General features: G+C 34.4%; 4 protein-coding genes and 1 non-coding gene across 7 annotated transcripts; 4 read left to right on the top strand and 1 right to left on the bottom strand.

Annotated features, from left to right (window-relative positions):
- The first annotated feature begins 12 nt into the window (after positions 1-12).
- Positions 13-84, top strand: TRNAP-AGG. Its single transcript has one exon. It is a non-coding gene; the product is annotated as a tRNA-Pro (tRNA).
- Positions 85-471: 387 nt separating this feature from the next.
- On the top strand, positions 472-2,245 carry LOC103871815 (serine/threonine-protein phosphatase PP2A-2 catalytic subunit). Its single transcript, XM_009150122.3, has 6 exons — positions 472-826; positions 994-1,108; positions 1,196-1,304; positions 1,375-1,452; positions 1,599-1,790; positions 1,878-2,245. Exons 1-6 carry the CDS (start codon positions 574-576, stop codon positions 2,049-2,051), a joined length of 921 nt encoding a protein of 306 aa, XP_009148370.1. The 5' UTR covers positions 472-573; the 3' UTR covers positions 2,052-2,245.
- A 127-nt stretch (positions 2,246-2,372) lies between these two features.
- LOC103871814 (transcription factor BPE) lies at positions 2,373-4,543 on the bottom strand. Its single transcript, XM_009150121.3, has 6 exons — positions 3,897-4,543; positions 3,496-3,660; positions 3,344-3,409; positions 3,201-3,269; positions 3,034-3,105; positions 2,373-2,793 (listed from the first exon to the last, which is right to left on the bottom strand). The coding sequence occupies exons 1-6, from the start codon at positions 4,203-4,205 to the stop codon at positions 2,668-2,670; spliced, it is 807 nt and encodes a 268-aa protein (XP_009148369.1). The 5' UTR covers positions 4,206-4,543; the 3' UTR covers positions 2,373-2,667.
- Positions 4,544-7,533: 2,990 nt separating this feature from the next.
- On the top strand, positions 7,534-11,619 carry LOC103871812 (tropomyosin-1, isoforms 33/34). Of its 3 annotated transcripts, none has more exons than XR_001958922.2 (13): positions 7,534-8,528; positions 8,624-8,668; positions 8,755-8,853; positions 8,920-9,030; positions 9,099-9,273; positions 9,366-9,422; positions 9,674-9,810; positions 9,914-9,973; positions 10,060-10,137; positions 10,260-10,327; positions 10,519-10,592; positions 10,672-10,781; positions 10,850-11,014. XR_001958922.2 is itself a non-coding variant. In XM_018659496.2 (13 exons), exons 1-13 carry the CDS (start codon positions 8,457-8,459, stop codon positions 11,361-11,363), a joined length of 1,194 nt encoding a protein of 397 aa, XP_018515012.1. In that variant the 5' UTR covers positions 7,547-8,456; the 3' UTR covers positions 11,364-11,619. The 3 variants fall into 3 exon arrangements, 2 of the variants coding, with proteins under 2 accessions (XP_018515012.1, XP_018515011.1); XM_018659496.2 differs by lacking the exon at positions 10,672-10,781 and adding an exon at positions 11,304-11,619 and having other exon boundaries at positions 7,547-8,528; positions 8,761-8,853; positions 10,850-11,013; XM_018659495.2 differs by lacking the exon at positions 10,672-10,781 and adding an exon at positions 11,304-11,619 and having other exon boundaries at positions 7,554-8,528; positions 10,850-11,013.
- Positions 11,620-16,674: 5,055 nt separating this feature from the next.
- On the top strand, positions 16,675-19,518 carry LOC103871811. The gene is made up of 9 exons (XM_009150118.3): positions 16,675-17,145; positions 17,521-17,601; positions 17,681-18,037; positions 18,113-18,248; positions 18,320-18,482; positions 18,553-18,681; positions 18,759-18,953; positions 19,026-19,148; positions 19,227-19,518. The coding sequence occupies exons 1-9, from the start codon at positions 16,962-16,964 to the stop codon at positions 19,326-19,328; spliced, it is 1,470 nt and encodes a 489-aa protein (XP_009148366.1). The 5' UTR covers positions 16,675-16,961; the 3' UTR covers positions 19,329-19,518.
- Positions 19,519-20,317: the final 799 nt, after the last annotated feature.

Genomic DNA, 20,317 nt, shown 5'->3' with positions numbered 1-20,317 from the left:
TGCAACAACAGAGGGCATTTGGTCTAGTGGTATGATTCTCGCTTAGGGTGCGAGAGGTCCCGAGTTCAATTCTCGGAATGCCCCCTTTTTTAAAGTTTTTTCTCTTTAACTGCATCTTCCACCTGCCTTCTCCTTGTCTCTTCATCTTCTTCTAGTCCAGGCCCATGAAATATTGACGGGCTTGCATAATGTATTGGGTTTGTTTATTCACATTCTTAAAATTGTAAGAAAACGATATTTGTGTTGGAGAGATATGATTGATTACCGAATGAGAGAGATGAGTAAATTGGCATTGAGATTTTTCGACATTTGAGTATTTGACTAATCAAAAAATGAAAATAACCATTAGACAAATTCAAACTAGAACAACTCGGCTTCCAATTTCCACGTGTTATAAATCTCGGTCTAATTCAATTTTGATACACTAAACCATATCTTAACCGGGTTATAACATGCTGACGTATTATTTTATTTTTCTGACCATATCCATTTTCTCTCAGCCAAAGAAGAGAGAGAGAGAGAGTCTGAGAAACACCAAAGACCATTTGATCTCTGGCGATTTCATCTTCCGACATGCCGCCGAACGGAGATCTAGACCGTCAGATCGAGCATCTGATGGAGTGCAAACCTTTATCGGAGGAGGATGTGAGGACGCTCTGCGATCAAGCTAAGGCCATCCTCGTCGAGGAGTGGAACGTTCAGCCCGTGAAATGCCCCGTCACCGTCTGCGGCGATATCCACGGCCAGTTCTATGACCTTATCGAGCTTTTCCGAATCGGTGGTAACGCCCCCGATACGAATTACCTCTTCATGGGTGACTATGTAGGTCTGTCCTCTTTCTCCACACCTTTTCGTTGTTGTTTATTTAGAGGGTTTGTGTGTAGATCTACGTTTGTGGGTGATTCTTTGTAAAGTTTGCATCTTTACTTAATGTATGATTGAAAGTTTGTGTCTTTTTTTTTAAGATTGGGTTTTGTTTCTTTGCTTTTGCAGACCGTGGCAACTATTCAGTGGAAACGGTTTCTTTATTGGTGGCATTGAAAGTCAGATACAGGGATAGGATTACAATCTTGCGAGGGAACCACGAGAGTCGTCAGATCACCCAAGTGTAAGCTTTTGGTTTGTTGATGTCTTGTTACTTCTGACTCTGTGCACAACAACAAGTGTTACCTCTTTGATGATTGTTTTGCTTCAGATATGGTTTTTATGACGAGTGCTTGAGGAAGTACGGGAATGCAAATGTGTGGAAGTATTTCACAGACCTTTTCGATTATCTTCCTCTTACTGCTCTTATCGAGAGTCAGGTTTGAGCTCTAAACTTTCCCGTTTGGTGTTTGGTACATAAGTACACTTCCTGACTTCATCGGTTTACAGGTTTTCTGTTTGCATGGAGGGCTATCACCTTCTCTGGATACACTTGATAATATCCGAAGCTTGGATCGTATACAAGAGGTATTACCTTTCTTCTTATCTGTCCTTAAGTTTGGTTTGTTTTAGAAGAGTTATGGAATTGTTTCTGGCTCTCTGCCTCCACTCGCTCTCTTGAGGTATAACTTATGAAAGAGCAAATCTCTTATGTATGGTGTGATGATCTGTAGGTTCCACACGAAGGACCAATGTGTGATTTACTATGGTCTGATCCAGATGATCGATGCGGGTGGGGAATATCTCCAAGAGGTGCTGGTTATACATTTGGACAGGATATAGCAACTCAGTTTAATCACAACAATGGACTCAGTCTCATATCAAGAGCGCATCAGCTTGTCATGGAAGGTTTTAACTGGTGTCAGGTATGCATATTCATCTCAATTTCTTAAGGTTATAAGGGATGATTGAATCATTGACACCTCTTCCTTGTTCTTCTTTTTTCATAACAGGATAAGAATGTGGTGACGGTGTTTAGTGCTCCAAACTATTGCTACCGGTGTGGAAACATGGCAGCGATTCTAGAGATAAGTGAGAACATGGAGCAGAACTTCCTTCAGTTTGATCCAGCTCCAAGACAAGTCGAACCAGATACTACCCGTAAGACCCCTGATTATTTTTTGTGATTTTATTTGTATTTTTTTCTTCTAAGCGGAGTTCGAGTTTCCCTCAAAACGAAAGAAAGAAACAAACATCATTTTGTTGTTGTTGATGTGATTGCTGAGAACAAAGTTTGTAGTAGAAGCGTCTATATATAGAATAGTGTCTTCTCATTGTCATTTCACTTGTTACTGCATAGAGGAATGAGGTTTCGAACCCTGCCCGCCACTTTCATTTCAGTTTCATTTATAAAATATGAGTTTGATACTGATTCAAAGTTCTCTAGATCGAAATCTTTCTACTTTCGGAATATGAATCAATGCTTTGTAGAGAGAGAGAGAGAGCTCTTTGAGAACCAAACCTTTCCTTAGATAAGATTACAACACAAGATAAAACAGAAGAAAAGCATGTGAAAGCTTAAACAGTTATTAACATGTTCTAAAACAGCAACAGAGGAAAGTATCCCACAATCTACCCTCCGCTTTACTTCATGTCTAAGCTAGGAATCTATAACAATAAACCTTGTATATATATATATATTTTTATAAATGTTTATACGTATGCTGCTGCTTCTTTTTTCGTAACTAACATTGGAGATCGAAGTTTATTTTAGTGAATATTAGCCAGCTTTCTTTCTTATCACTATGATCTTTCGAAACCACCTCCTACCTGCATATGCAACCACTCCGGTGATGCTCCTCTGCTGTATTCCCTTGTACCTTGTGCCCCAAACTGCATCCCCTGATTCTCAAACGTTTGCTGATCAAACTGAGATTGCCAAAATGTGAAATTGTTCAGTGAATAATCATTGAAAGCTTTGTTAGCATGTGGTATTGATGTCAAGAGAAGATAAAGTCTTGAGGTTGGCTAAATCAACCGGATTCATATCTAAGTATCTAACCAAGAGTGTCGTCAGAAGCAGAACACGGAAGAGTATTTGAGGAAAATTTGGGACAATGGATCGATCAGGATCATTACATAGGAGTGTGAGTACCACAACAAACTAACCTCTTTTGGCGGGAAAACCTCGATTCCAGGAGTCATTCTTGAGTTGACTGCTTCGAGTTTCATCGATAAAAACTGAAAATGGAAGCAGTAGTAGTCTTGTGAGATGCACAAGCAATAAACAAAGAAATCATAAACGTTACACAGACTTGAGAGAGAAAGGGGTGCACCTCAACTTGACGCTGCAGAGATTGTATGTAATTGATTATCTCATCTAGAACAAGCGCTTTTCCGATAACCTGCAAAGTTTCAAGTGCTTAATTAAGGTTGTGACTACAAGAGGAGAGACAGATTAAGAGAGAAACCAAGATACCTTGTTACAACCAGGGACAAGATCTTGCAAGATTTTCATCCGCTCGCTTATCTTTTCTCTCCTCGCCTGCAAAACCAAGAAAAAACTCTGTTACCTAGTCTGCTCTCTCGAAGTTTTCTCATTTAAGATGAAAAGATTATAAAAAGAGTTACCCTTTCAGCTAGACTGTGACTATCTGTAGCCTGTCCCCTTCTAGCTCGCACATGAATATAATCTTTCGGAGGTTCAGGCAACTGCTGCTTCTTTTGATCCAATGTTCCTACTTCGACTTCATCTTCACATCCTGTAGTCTTCTGCTTTTTACTGTCACCATCATTCTGTAGGCTCCACACAAAAAAAAAAAAAAAAAAAACAGAACTACTAAAACATCAGAGAGAGTGTTGCCAAGTGTACTTAATACATTCAAACATGTCCTTACACACTAAACACGCGTCTTAAAAGAGAGTTTAAACTTTTAAGACAATCAGTACCAGTTAAGTTACTAAGATCTCATCTCAACCGTTTGATCCAACGGATCCGTTATTTTTAAAGAGGGAAAAATTAAACCGTTTACCGCGTCATGTCCGTCGCTGCCGGATACGACGTTATTATCCTCCGCACCCGCTTCCCGCCGCTTCCTAGCACCGGCGATACCAGCAACCACCGCCTGCGAGAGCGCGTGGCTCATACGTGCCGGATCGTTGCAGTTAGTGTTGCTAATCAGATTCGAGTCTGCGAACTGATGGACCAAGTTAGGTCCGCCGAACGAGACGCCGCTCCTCATCGAGGTATTAACAGCCGCGCCGCCGTTGATAGTAGGATACGGCCAGATCTCCGCCAGGTTATACGCCCCGGCCTCGTTCATCATCCCGCCTGGATCCATACACCGAGTTGACTCAGCTGCTAACGGTTTCAAGAGAGAGAGTTTGATGTGACTTGTTTGAGAATGCGATCTCTCTCTCTCCTTAGACAGTGGAGTCTGATGCGCACTGTGTCTCTTCCTCTCTTTCGCGATTTCCTTTTTCTTTATAAGTTTTATTTACCGACTTTTTTTTTTTTTTTTTTTAAATCTTCTCTTTATTTTTTTTAAGAAGCTGTCTGCTTCTTTTTTTCTTCTTCACTTACTTTTTTTCTCCCTTTTTCACCTCGGGAGTTGCAGGCAAGTCACTTCATAGCGAGGTTTTCTTTTGTGGGACCAGCTTTTTTTTTGTTGATCGTCTGTGTCGCGGACTATGCTAAACAAATCTCCTTCTTTATCTACATTCTACAAGATCAAAAACTGACGGTGATAAGAGGTTCCACGTATGCACTCATATGGTATAGGCGAAAAATGTCGCATCACCTATTTAGTTTATCTAATTATTATCGGCTTTGATTATGTAATAACTAGTAACCGCAACAAGATTACATAATCATATAATTGGATTAGTGATTGACAACGATGGTTTTTCTTGGATTTTAATGATGCCAAGTTTAGCTAAACAAACAAGATAATCTCACGTTGTATTTTTCATTTCTTCCAATCATTATAGGATCATTACTACCATCTCTTATTTGGCTTTAACTGCTAAAATGAAATTATGTTGTTTACTTTTCTTTTTATCAAGTCAAATACTTAATAGTATAATCAAAGGCTACCATTTAGTTTTACTGCTCATATGGTCTTGACTTGTTTTGTTTGCTAGGTCAAGAGACTGAATTTCACTGTTTGTGAAATTTCATTTGTGATAGTCGATTTATATATATATATACTAGCCAGTCACCTTACTCCAATTTTTTTGGCAGATTATAAATTTAATACCTAGTTGTGATTATTGGATACTCTGGAACGAGTATATAACATAATCTTTCAGCTTATATAATACTCAAAACTTGTGCTTGCTTATGATAAGTCCGTTAGCTGCGATCAGAAGCTCTAACTCCACCACCTCATTGATTAAATAAGCAGCCTAACATTAAGAAATTAGATGCAACTGCACGCAATAGAAAACCACACCAAAAAGGAAGGAATAGTGATGACAAAGGCTTTATTGTTGAGAAAGACTTGTAGAATAGGAATAGCATTTTCTGCCAAACACTTCACTGTCCTGTTACCATTTTTGCTATATAATGAATAGTGCTCGTTAGGCACCTCACTCTCACCGTTTAAAGCTTTCTGTTTCTCTTTCCTTTTTTCACATTAGTGAGTCTCAATCATTATCTGAAACGTGTCACCATTATATTCCGAGCAAATAATGTGAACAAGCACCACGGATATCGTGGACGTACGATGTTCGCCTGTTTGGCCTAACTCTCCTCTCTTTTTGTCTTCGTTAAAGTAATAAGAAAGTGAGAAGGAAGTTATAATAACGTATTCTATTATGTAATACATCTATCATTCATCGGTGATATATATGCTAGTTCTTTTGTGTTACATATAGTGATCTTGATTTTAAGATGGATTTGAAACGGAATATATGTATAAGCGATTATGTTCTTTATGTTATTAGAGATGATGTTTTTTATACAAATATTTGTTGATGATCGCTTTTTCTAGGTTTTAGATTATATGCTCAATCTGCATGTGCAAGAATATGAATCCAAACGGGAACCAACTTCGAGTTACTGTCTCGCACAATAATTTATTTGCAGTTGCAAAAACAGAATAAAGGAATTTAGGCACGTGGAAAATACGTAACCTAATGTGAAAATGGACTGTTAAGTGTTCACATCATGATTCACGAGTAGTAGTACGAACAAGAGGCAAATACTCCGCGTGCTTAATTGCTGTAAAAGGTAGTGTATTCATATGTCGCATTTGGTACACATATATGGGAAATCTATCTTATTAAAACTCAAGTACAAAATTGGAGTGTTTGGAGACTTGAATAGGACTTTTAAAAATTTGGAGTGTTTGGAAACATGGATTGCAGTCTTTTAAAAAAATATATTTTTGTTTGAAAACAAGGATAGTAGTATTAAGAAAAAAAAAGTAATGGGCTTATGTTTTTTTTTTAAATTTGAAAGTTATCTAGCCACTTTTAAAATATACCAAAATGGGTCAATCTAATTCCCTAAAAAAAAATTTTCTAAACTAACCATAAAACAAAATTTAAACTTTATATACATATTTCAAATCAAAATAATAATTCAAATTTGATTTATATCAAAAATTGATTCAAAAATATACATATATTCAAAAATGGATTTTTACTAAACTATTTTTCAATAACCATTATAAAAAAATATTGTCAATATATATAAGAAAAATATAATACAAAGCCCAATTTGAAATACCAACTCAAATTATGGTTTTCATATTTCATATTAAGTTTTAAAAATATAATATATGTAATTATTTATATGATGGTATGTATAAAATACTATTAATTATATGATTACTTATATGATGGTACATATAAAATACGATTAATTATATGATGATAAAATACGATATATAATAATGACTAGGGATGGGCTTTTGGATACCCATACGGGTTTAGTTCTGATCGGTTTGTATTTTGAGTTTTCGGGGTCAAAGATTTCAGCCTTATTAGAATGTTTCTAAATTTTGGTTTGAGTTCGATTTGGATCTTTGCGGGTTTGGTTTGGGTTTGGATAACTAATTTAAATTATTTTTAAAGTCTTAAATCATTATATATTTTAAATTTCTCAAAATGTATAAATAAAATAATATATTACGTATAAATTTGAATAACATATGTCATAATACTTAAGCTTAACATATCAATTGGCTTGATTTAAAATTTTGGATACGAAATCAATAATTATTTTAAGTATTTTTGGTGATTTGAGTATACTTTAACTATTTCAGATATTTACTTTTGACTATCTATATATATTTTCAACTATTTAAACCAATTTAAAAGTATCATTTTTGATGTTTTATATACGTTAAATCTAAAAATAATTAATATATATAAGTATATAAATCTATTTTTAGATAAATTCGGATACCCAAATACTTCGGTTCGGATCAGATTCGGTTCTCTAAATAACAAAATTTTGAATAATTAGAATATTTAATCAATTTATGTTTGGGTTTGGTACTATATCTTTGGATCGGTATCGGTTATGTTCCTCGGATTCATTTTTCCAAATCTTAATAATTACATGAAAAACAAATATCAACATATTTTTCAAAATATACACCCGCGCGCCTGCGCGGGTCAAAATCTAGTTGTTATTATTTGACATATATTATATGTTGTTTTTAGGTTGTATGTTAGGTGGTTAATGTAGCTACCTAATGCAAGTAATAACTTAAACAATATCTTGAAAGATATAAGGAAAGGTTGGCTAAAAGTTATGTACAAGACACTATTCAAAGCAACAATCGAATCTGTCATTACAACAATGTCAACAAACATGGATTTGTGTGTGATCATTTGACCATGCAAACTTCGGAAACTACCTTTAATATTATTTTCAGCTCCAGCTTTAAACACTAAAAGTTTTAACGCGAGTTCAACTTGATCTACATGTAAAAAAAATCAACAAGAAGAACTAATTTGAAAGAATAGCATTGTTCTTCTCTCTTTTGTTTGCTTTTCTTTTCATCGTCTTATCGCTATGCTATGACGTTATCGTCTTATCTCACACATGCTTATGTTTATTATTTTATGTATGATTTATAAATTTATAAAATATTATCTTCATTATAAAAAATTATACGTCTTTTACAGTATATGCATGGAGAAAAAAAATATGATTTTCAAAAATTATCTTAATTGATAAATGATAATGTTGATAAATATGATAAATATGATAAATTTGAGTAAAAAATCAATTAAATCAATTTTTTTGGAAAAAAAAAATTATCAAAGTTTATTTTGTCAAATGTTTAGAATGGGTAATATAAACAGATTAATCATCAGAGAATATAATTGCTCAATTAATTACAAATTTACAAAGATATAGGATATATAACAAGAACCCAACCTCTGGTTAAAAAGAAAAACAAGAAACCCAATCTCAAAATCCTAAGGCCCACTATGGTCAGGCCCATATAGAACAAAGTAACTCCTCTGACAACTGCACAATTGGTTTAGAATCCCGACGACCTAAGTGACATTTTCTCGAGAAAATAGCGGTCGAAAAAATTCAAAAAAAAAATCGGAGGAGAAACCAAAAAATGGAGCTGCTCAAGCTGTCAAAATTCAAATTGCAGCTTCAATCGATGATCGGAGAAGTGAGAGATCTGCGTGTAAGGCGACAGAGGTTTACATATCTATTGATCGTATACATTTTCCGCTCTCTCTCTCTTCTTCATCATCCACTTTACTACCGGCGATTTTGCAGGAAAGGGAGCGATCAGTCACAGATCACTCGAATCTCATCAATCAGGTTACCGAATCAACGTTATACTGCACATGGCTTCTCGTTTGCATCGCGTTTCTGAGTCGCGAATCGTGATCGTTGCTTTGGTACAGAAACAGAAGCAAACGGAGGAGGAATGCAGCAGGAAAGTGCACGAGCTAGAATCTGAGTTAGCTTCTTCTAGAGAAACTCAAGAGGCGCTCGAGAGGAAGGTTCGTTAGATTGTTTTTTTTTTGTTTTCGGCGAATCTGTTTCGGTTTTAAGATATGTGAATGCAGGTGAGTTATCTCCAGAACGACTATAGTTTGCTGGAAAACAAGCAGAGCGAATTGAAGAATACTATTCAAAACCTGCTTCAATCGCGAGAAAGTTTCTTAAATGCTTACCAGGTGCTTGCTTGATCTTGCTTTAGGAATCGGTGTAGCTTCGGTTAGTGAAGCGGTGGTGAATTTTGCAGGAGTCGTTTAGTGAAATGAGATGTTCAGTTGAGGCCAGGGATAGGAAGATTGCTATCCTTCACCAGAAGATAACATCTCACTTAGCATTGTTTGATTCAATTGAGAAAGAGGCGTCTGCAATCAAGAACGTTATTCAGGAAGTTCAGGGCCTTGTGGATCAAAAGGAAGATGTAGGCATGTGGATCCCTCGTCTCTTGCTTTTTTTTTGTTGTTGAAAGGATATGCTTCCGGAATGCTAATGCGTTCTAACGGTTTCTTGTAATCAGTGGCTGGATTGAGAGAGAGAATGGACCATGTCTCTACGTATGAGAAAGTATTCGTCGGTGAGTTTCTCAGCGTCTTGATGCTTGAGAGGTTACTTAATTGTTTATGAATGTATGCGAGTCTTGAAAAATGTTCCATTATATTGTTACTGATGGATCTGTATAAGTGTGTATGGTCAGTGTTAGTTTCTCTGGCTTTCTTTTCTTCGTAAAGAATGAATGTAAGGCATGCCGTCTTCGTTTATTTGGAAAGTGTCTCAAATTATGCATGCTTACCCTTATGAAGATAATGATTTCTTTATTTTATGCAGAGAAAATCAGCACCTTAGAAGAGAAAATTGAGTACCAGGAAGCAGAATTGCAGAGCAAGGATAATAGAATATCAGAGCTTTGCGCTCAGCTGGAAGAAGCGAAGATGAAAAACGAATATCAACTTCAAATCGAAGAGATATCCATGATAGAGTTTTAATTTTTTTACTGCAAGGGAACTTTGTGCAAGATCTTTCCTGTTGAAGTACTTGCCATGTTTTTGTTTGCTTGACCAGCCTTACTTTCAGAAAACTTTGAAGGTCAAAGATTTAGTTGTGGAAAACTTGGTTTCTGAGAAGGAGGTAGGAAATGAGATCATTAGTTATGTAACGAGTTTGATTCTTTTTACATCCTCAAACAGTCTCTAAGTAGTGTTTCCCTTGTTTAGGCACTGTATTCTGAAGTGAGGAGTCTAGAGATGATCTTACTGCGAATTCAGGAATCTGTCACCCTTATGACCGAAGAGGTGAGAGATGAATTCAAATTTACCCTTTCTAACCTTCCATCCTTTGATAATAGTCTAGTGATTTTCAAATTCAAATGAATAAATTGAAACTTCGAGTCTTCCACTCTCTTGATATGTGACAGGACAGAAGGGTGTTCACATCAATACTGACACTCGAACAAGGTGCCCATGAAAGAAACAACTATTCTAGGTTTGTTAAATCGCTTGAACATATTCCCTACTTGTCCATGGACGGATAGTTTGCATCAGAACATGGCATGATATAGTGAATCTTTACTCTTTTGTGGTTCGACTTTGGAATGACTTCAGAGGCCTTTCCGTCTCAGTCTGAATAAAGAACTGTCCCTGATCAAATCTTATTTCTTTTTATTGGCTAACTAGGTACAATGACACAGTTGACAAAACGGAGGAACTTGCATGTGAAGCTCCTATTGTGGGTTCCCAAGAAAATTCAGGTACGGCCTCTTCTCTTGTTGCCTTGTTATTTCTTTTGCGTCAAATTTAATATCACTTGCAAGCTGTACGACAATGCAGGAACAGAGCCATAACTTCGTCTACGAAATTTCAGTGTTCGTCACTGTGAAATAAGAATTCACTTGTAATAGAATGCAAAGAGAATGTTATCTAGCTGACTTGCTGCATAGGTAGAAGAGAATTACCTTGATCAATTAGAATTTTTTGCACTAACCAGTTTTCCAACTTCCTTTTGCAGTAAACGTTATTTCATCAGCGTCTCCTCGGTGTCCTCACCAAAACACAGGCTGCAGTTTGGTACAGGACGCTGATCATAGGCTGAACTCGGCGCAGTCTCTGCAGCATAACACTGTCAGTGGCCATAGGCAGAGTACTAATAACAATGACCACTTTGACACCAAGGCAAGCAAAAAAAAACGCTTTTCTATTTGTTTCTTACTTACAGTCACTGTTAGAACTTGGAGTTAACGCACAAACATAATGGTAATATGACCAGGTTTTGTGACATTGTGTAGAGTCAACTTCCTCACAATATAAGTCATCAGCTAGTTTTAGAATGCATTTTCCTCGATCAATCTTAGATTTTTTAAGTACCTATTGCACTCAGATTCTTATGAACATCCTAATAATATCATATAAGAGTAATTACAAACTTGAAACCCTAAGTGGATATAGTCGTCAATGTTTTGCAGGACAAGTGCAAAGAGTTAACGAACCAGCCTGATTCAGAGTGCTCAACTAATCGTGTATAATAAGGGAAGTGTCTAATCACGATTTATGATCGTTACCACTTATTAAAGTTATTCTCTTGTACACGACTAGTTAGGACTCGGGTCATATAAACGACAAGAATCATGAGTTTTCTACTCTCACACGCAATGAACTAGACGTAGAGAAAAGGTATTTTTCTTTACATTTTCATAAAGATTGGAAACTAAATATAGGTCTTTCATTTTCTTTTTAAATAGACTCTTCCTTTTCCATAAGATCCATTTTTTCTAGGTGAGATATTTAAATTTAACTGACCGGAGATTGTAATCTAATGGTTTAAACCAGCTTGTCCCTGAGCGCCATTATTATTTAAATAAATCTTATGTGTTATGAAATAAAGAGAGATATTTTGTGACGATTCTTGTAACTGAGCACTTGGCTGTTACTGTTAGTAACCTAGGTTTAGAAGTCTAGTGCTAATTTATCGGATGCCATTTGGGCCATACGAAACTTACGACATGTCATTTGTTAAACGTTTCCATTAAAGCGGTGTATTTAAGATTATTGGGAACATCAAAGATGGGACCAAGGCCGGCTCAACACTGATAGGGGTCTTAGGGCAAAAAAAATTTTTTTTACTCTCTAAAATTTATATAAAGATAATGTTTAAAATATTTTTAAAATTTAATCAATAATATTTTGTATATTTTGTAATGAAAATAAAACTATATACATATCAAATAATTTTGGGCTCTTTTCAATTTTATTTATTATATTTATAATTTTTTTATATATAAAAATATAGATTTATAAAAAAATTGGGCCCCTTATTTATCATTACACGGGGGGACACGGACTCGGACCCGGGGCGGTCGCACCGCTTGTCCCCCCTTGTAAGCCGGCCCTGGATGGGACGCATGGTCCACCAATCGATCTCATCGCTGGATCCAACTATCTATACATTTTTATCAGTTTGTGTACACAAAGTAAATGCTCACAGAAAAAAGTAAGAAAAAATGTTATGGACATCTACGGGATTGCTCGAAAAGGGCATCAATGAATAATTAAAAAAAAGGAAACGTGACTTTCTATGACTGTGTTAACTTTATTTGTACCTTTTTGTCAATGTAAGTTAACTATCGATACAGGTCTGAGCATGTAACCACTAGATTTAAGATCTTTGATGGAAACTTTCTGTGTTCAGTCGATAAAAATGAGTCTGAGGTCTTAAAAGACTCTATTATGTGGTATTTCTACATCAATTATGATGGTTTTTAGACTTATTCGTCGTGGTTTTCCTTTGTATAACACATTTAACTTTCAGAGGTAAGTTATAAGAGTAGGTTTTTTAGCGTACAGGGATTTAAAGACGCCAAATAAAGTTTCCCATCACTTCACTAAAGAGTGAAGTTGGTGAAATTGATGGTTCTTGTTGGGAAAGTTGTCAAGTTTCCACTCGTTTCATTTAATGCTTCACGTCTTTTCTTACAATTATCAAACCCATTTTCAGTAGTTAATACTTAATTCTGTAATTTATTAGTTTTTATACAATTAAAAAATAGTTTTACAATCACTGCGTACGTACGTTTGGAACGTTGGAGTCATTTCACTCAATTGACGGTCAAAAACGCAGACTGATGTAGGAAGGACGAGGCACTATAGTATTCTTTAATGCAGATAGAACTTTTTAAGTGCTATAAAACCACATACATCTTTTTGACTGAATATAAAGCCACATACATACAACAAAAGAAAACCACAAGCTTAAATATGTTTTAAACAGAAAATATCAACTGCTACGTCGAACTTGGTCGCCAATCGTCTTCAATGCAATAGAAAATATTACAATATTGTGAGGAATATGCTATATTTAGTAGTTGGAACTTCAATTAATTGGCAAAAAAAAAAAATACTCCACTCTATATGCATAGACCGGTTACCAGTACATAGATATTTTGGTTGGAATATGATGAATGCAATTTAATATTTAAATAGTGTTTATTATTTCCGGTTGAAACATTATTATATATATTGGAGTATATCATCTACTACAAATCAACAGAAGGGTAGTGGAGTTAAATTGTAAAAAAGTTTTTTTTTTTTTAATAAATTTAACATTCTCTAAAAAAAAGTTTAAACCAACATCTTTTTTTTTAAAACATCAACGAACCATGCAGTTAGTTGGCGTGTCATCACAATACAGGCTTTAAGAATTCACTGATTATTTTTGAAACTATATTCTTAAATTAATTATTACTCCATTATTATAATATCTATACTATTAAAGCATGATCCTATTGTCATAATTACCTTAGGAGCATGTTTCTTTCACTAACATTGCATGTTTCATTAAGGGCAATTAAGTAATATTAATAACAAATCTATATTGGGTCATTATTTTTGGATCCAGCCCAAATCAAATCTCTTTTGGGCCATTTGGACCTATTAAAAAATCAGATTTAATATAATTTAAACATTCATAAAAATAATTGAATTTTTTTATTGAAAAGTATAAATCTTTATTAAAAGTATATAATTTTTTAATTAAAATATTAACCCCATAATAAAATTAATTTATCAGATTTATACCAACTTAATTTATTAAAAAAATAAAGTTTAATTTTTTTAACATAAATAGTCATTTAAAATGAAATACGATAAATAAAGATAAAATTTTTAAGTCTTTTATAAAATAAAACACAAATATATGAAAATGTGACATTTACTAAATATTTGTCAATTGAAAAAAAAAACAAAAATAAACCCGCGCTTTGAAAGCGCGGATCAAAATCTAGTTTTGCACTTATATCTGCTGCTTTAACTGTCAAATTATTCAGAAACTATAAATTTAAAATTTAGTAACTATATTCTATATATGAGCATAAGTGGTGGGGCGGTTATATGCATGCATATATATAAACTTGTGACATTTGACAATCGTTAAGCAATAGAAAACTATTCACAATGGCCCCTCATCTCTACAACAAGACTGTCACGTTGTCGTTTCGCATCATTATTTGCTCGTGACATTTTTACATAGCAAAATGTATTTTAGTGTAGACTCGCATTTATGTGTATAAGGCACATTAGACATATACGATAAAATGGTTGATGCCAATTAACTTAACACTAGTATTTAACAGGATGCAGCTAGAGAAATATTTCTAACGTAATTTAATCAACAAAAGCCCTACGAATTATAGTTGTGAACAGTTATTCACCTGTAGATGTAATTGTTTGTTTCTTTCGGAATAATCCAAAGGATTGTGGAAGTCTGCGAGGCGTGTGTAGAACATGAAAGAGTCAGTTCTGAACAAATCAAAATGACAAGGAGATTCTGCCAAAAACAGCAACCACACGTGTGATGTTTGTTCATCATATGTACTCATTGTTACTGTCACTATTATTATTTTGTTTTTATTACCACAACACGACAATCCAATTACATAGCGAATTATTGGTTCAATAAAATCCATTTTATTTGATAAAAAGTGATATATACAAAAGAATAAAATTATGTCGACATAAAAACCAAGAATATGTTTCTTTCATTTCTTAATGGATGGCATACCGCGTATCCAGGTTTACATACCATTTGTATGGTTGTTGTGAAATGTAGAAGCTGGAAAGCAGAAAGTCTGGAAATTTACAAATTATATTCATATGTAGTTAGCTAAATTGCCATGCCATTTGTATAATAAATATTGGACAAAATATAAAGGAAAGATCAATGTAGATGGAGCGAGGGTCCATGGATATGAGAGATTGTAACTTGTAAGATTGTCAGAGTCAAATGAAATAAGGTGGACCAACCATGACACTCTACCTTGAAATTCAAACTTTTATACCACCCAGATTAATTATTTCTTTCTACTGGTACATGTGTTCAAACTTCAAACTATTTGTATTATCCCATGTGGTAAAGCCGTAAAAGGATTTCAGTCAGAGCTTCTGCCATGGATTTAATTATCCTTGACCATCTAGTCGTGCCATATTGATAGATTAGTTGCGTACTCGGATGCAAAACCTCGTAAAATTAATCTTTGTACCTATAAATTTTTAGAATCTCCACCGTTAAAAAAAAACTATTTGTATTCATCTTAGTTGATCGCTAGTGCACTTGAAATTGAGTTTTATTTTATATTGACAGATGATTTCCTCGAGGATTTTAGTGCCAGAAATTTTAGAGAGATGAAAAAATGTTCATGCTATAATAAAAGATCGCGTGTGCCTAACTAAATACAACATCTAAAAAATGTGCTATATACCATCGGTTGAAAAAATCATACAGAAAGTCATGATTTAGACTTTTAAAATCAACTTTAAGAAAATATTAGGAAGTATTCCATATATCATGTTTTTCTTCTTCTTTTCAACGCTACAGTGTATATATGCTTATAAATCTTAATGAAAGTATCAAAATCTCTCACTAATACCTGCATAGTGCAAACCACAAATCAATTTAGATTTTTCTTTGCAATTTCTTCCGAAAAATATGAAACCACAAAATTTAATAACTTTTCCATATTTACTATAAACACGTCTCTTGCTAACTTTTAAAATTTATTTGCCGACACAACAATCAATCTTGGAGAATCGAAGTTCAATATGGTGACAAATGAATCCATACACAACCGTATGTACCAATGCACATACTATTATTAGAAAGCAAATCACTGATAGAATACAAAAATATAAATATTGATGAATGTAATTTTTATGTAAATCTCTTATTTCCGCCATCCGCGTCGACCAAGTCGTTTAGCAGCTCAAGCTCAACCATTCAAACAAGCCACGTAACTTAGACCAGACATGACCCACACTCTCTTGCATGGCTATTTTCTTTTCTTTTTTTTTGCTAAGTTAAGATTGTCACATCGGAACCTAACTTATCACCATCTATTTCTTGTGACAATTAAAATTAGTTGGTAGGATTTCAACAAATGAGATATCTTATGTTAATTGGTAATATGATATTTTCGATCACAGGTAATGATGAGTTTTGACTTCCTTAACATTTCATCTTGCTTTGTTTAGTAATACTTAACTTTTCTTAGTGAGATTTCACTATATTTTTTTTTGGTCAAAAAGAAAAAAATAGATGATCAAACTCCTTATAATGGGTAGTGTGAGAAGTAAAATTGGTTTAAAAATTTGGTTTACTTTAATGGTTGAAAAAAAAAAGATATTTACAAAACTTATGTTCTTTTAACTACTTTTCAGTCTGATATCTTTTCTCCATTTTATTGATTTTCTTAAATCTTAAAAAAACGCAAAAAATAATAATTTATTATTATTTTTAATTGTGTGCTAATACTACTTCTGTTTCTTTCTGTTTGTTCTTTCATAAAGAAAAAAAAAAGAACTTTTTTCTTCACCAAATAATTAGTCTATTTCGAAAAATCTTCTCTTATACCTCTAGATTTGTGGGTTTTCTTCATTTATAGTTGGATTCGATGATGACAGATTCTATTACAAGACATTGATCAAAGCCAGAGATATAGATAGATAGAGAGAGAGAGAGACGTAGCTCTTTAGCTAAATTTTCTGGGCTTTTTTTTCTCTCTCTTGAGAAAACTAGGTGATCGTTCATGGAAAGATTGTAGCTAATTCTAATCTAGAGAGAGAGAGAGAGAGGGATGGGAGGTTGCGTGTCGACGCCGAAGAGCTGCGTGGGATCGAAGCTAAGGTCAAGCAAGCCAAGGAAGAGTCGTAAAAGACGAAGGAAGAGAGCAGCAGCAGCAGCAGCCTCATCCTCTTCTCGTCTCTCTGATGGATCTTTTGATCATCCTCGTAACAACTTGCCCACTCCCACTTTCAGAGGTTTTAATCCTTCTCTGTTTTGGTTTGGTAGATTCGTTTGCGAGTCTTCAAAGGTTTTGTCTTTTTTGTTGCGATGCTTGATTTGGATTAATGGGTTTTTCTCTAATGCTTCATTTATTATAGTATCTGAATCTTTGAGACTAGATTCTCATTATAGAGCAGCTGTTTTGTAATAAAAGTTCACTATGTGTAATTAAAAATCTTTGCTATATTGATCAAACTGTGAATTGTTCTCTCTTAGATCTTCTTTTCTTTGGTGGCTAGTCAAACTTATGAATTACTCAGTAAATCTTCATGATTTTTATAATTTGATTTGAGGTCGAGAGAGAGAGAGAAGTAACGTGTTAGTTTGATTCTAAATGTTTTGTCAAACAGCAAGTGGAGAAGAAGCATGGTTTGAGTCCAATGCCGCCTTTGAAACAGATTGTGACGATGATTTCCACAGCGTCAACGACGGTAAATTTACATCTCATGTGTCTAGGAGCTATGCATTATCGATCCTCATTTCTTTAGCTGTTCTGTTTTTCATTTTCAGATACATTGTCTTTAGGCGGAGGTGAGCGTGTATCAGTTTCGAGTACTACAACCACATCATCAACAGGAGACTCAAACTCAAACGAAGCCATGTCGCAGTCAGAAGGTGGCTTGAACGAGCCTAAGCAGCAGCTTGATTCCATAGATTCATCTGCAGATGAAGGAGGAGGAGGAGGAGGGATCTTGGAGAACTGCAGGATCTTGCCGAGCAACTGTTTGCCTTGTCTGAATCCAATATCTGTTGTTCCCTGTGTTGACAAAAGAAGAGCTCTTAGCTCTAGCCCTCCAAGTTCCAGGAAAAAAGCGTCTATTAGATTATCTTACAAATGGAGAGAAGGTCATGCTTCAGGGGCTTTGTGTAAGTGATTCACTGGATTTAGCATGTTGATCACAAATCAAGAACTTACTTGTTGTCTTGGAACTTGTTTTTCAGTTCTTTCTAAGTTGCAGTTGAAGAGACCAATAGCTGGTTCTCAGGTTCCTTTCTGTCCAATCGACAAGAAAATGCTCGATTGTTGGTCAACGATCGAGCCAAATAGCTTCAGGGTCCGTGGCAAAACCTATTTAAGGTAATGATTTTACTCTAATGATTACTAATGTAACAAGAAGCTTATGTTTTATTCTTTTTTTTTGGGTATAGAGAAAAGAAGAAAGAGTTTGCGCCTAGCCATGCTGCGTATAATCCTTTTGGTGTCGATGTTTTTTTATCTGAACGTAAAATAAACCATGTTGCACAGTATGTCAAGCTTCCCGTTACTACCACATCCACAAAACTCCCATCTATCCTTATCGTTAATGTCCAGGTACGAACTAGTTCTCTGATTATTGTTTCTTTTTTTGGAATCTTACGTGGTTGGTCTACCGCTGAAACAGATGCCGTTGTATCCAACTACAATCTTTCAAGGTGATACTGATGGAGAAGGAATGAATATAGTTTTATACTTCAAACTTTCTGATAATTATTCAAAGGAACTTCCGCTTCATTTTCAAGAAAGCATTCAGGTAAAGTTGATTTGTATCATCTTTTTTTTGATGCTCTTTGTATTGAATCCATGTTTTTTTTTGGTTTGTTGGCGCAGAGATTAATAGATGATGAGGTTGAGAGAGTTAAAGGCTTCCCTATGGACACAACCGCTTCTTTCAGAGAACGGCTAAAGATATTGGGACGTGTTGCAAACGTAGATGATCTCCATTTGAGTGGTCCTGAGAAAAAGCTGATGCAGGCTTACAATGAGAAGCCTGTTCTTTCCCGTCCACAGCATGAATTCTACTCGGTGAGACTAAACTCTTTTTTTATTCTTGATTCAAAATATGCTTAGTAACTAATGGATTTGAACTCTCTGTAGGGTGAGAATTACTTGGAGGTGGATATAGATATGCATAGATTCAGTTATATATCCCGGAAAGGGTTTGAAGCATTCATAGACAGACTCAAGATCTGTGTTCTTGATGTTGGCCTCACAATTCAGGTAAGTTTTGGATTTTTTTAAGAAGAAAATCATAAGGATTGTATCACTTTATGTTGAGGAGTTGTGTTTATTCAACAGGGGAACAAACCAGAGGAGCTACCGGAGCAGATACTATGTTGTGTGAGGCTAAATGGGATTGATTTCATGAACTATCATCAATTAAATCAAGAACCACTATGACTAATACACCAATTCTTTCTCACTCCTTTGTTTTTCTTTCCTTGTAAAAGAAGAAACAAAAAAAAAGCATCCCTTTTAGAACCCAGCAAAAGGGTGATGATTCTCAAGTGAATATATAAAAATTTGGAATCTTAATCATCCAACTTAATGTTAATACTCTTTATTATATATTTCTACTTTTGAGGATGGATAGCAGCAATGGATGCATTCTTTGGTGGAAACTAATCAAATTGATAAAATAAATCATCGAACCGTTTGTCAAAAATCAAAATGCTAATTTGGTAATAACACAGTTTAGATTCAGAGGCCGACATCATGGCAGGCTTTTGTCACATATATATATGGGCTTTTATGCAGGCCCAAGATTAACCGTAGCATATAGTCGTCTACTAATAGTCTGTATTAATTACTAAATTTGTAGGAAAAAATTAGAATCCTTACTAATAAAAGGGACCTTTTGAGGCTCCATAGAGCGTCCACATCAGCAAAAAAAATTCTCCCGAAAGATGACACGTGGCATAAAATATAGTTTTACATTGTAAACATACAGCATTAAAAAATGAAAAAAACTACATTAAACATATGTAAGATTACTATTTTTCACTTAAAAAAAAAGATGGCTTATCTCCATAATGTAAAACTACCGTTTTATAAAAAAAAACAAAAAACATTATATATAATTTCGAAAATAATAATTATATGTAAAACATACAATATAAAAATGGAAATACTACAATAAACATAAATATGTTTGACTATTTGTCCAAGTTCTTCTATTAAACATTGCCGTTTTACATTAAAAATAGAAAAATACGTAAAAATTTAAACATCTATCTTAAAATATAAAATATAGACATTAACTAAATATAAAGTATAAAAAAGAGAAATACTCAATATATAAAAAAATAATAAGTAAATAGTATAAATATAATATAAAATATACGAATTATATATAAAAAATGAAAAAACTATATTAAACATATGTAAGA

The sequence above is a fragment of the Brassica rapa genome, chromosome A06, assembly GCF_000309985.2.
Source record: "Brassica rapa cultivar Chiifu-401-42 chromosome A06, CAAS_Brap_v3.01, whole genome shotgun sequence".
Classification (NCBI taxonomy): Eukaryota; Viridiplantae; Streptophyta; class Magnoliopsida; order Brassicales; family Brassicaceae; genus Brassica; species Brassica rapa.
This window is presented reverse-complemented; position numbering and strand designations above follow the sequence as displayed.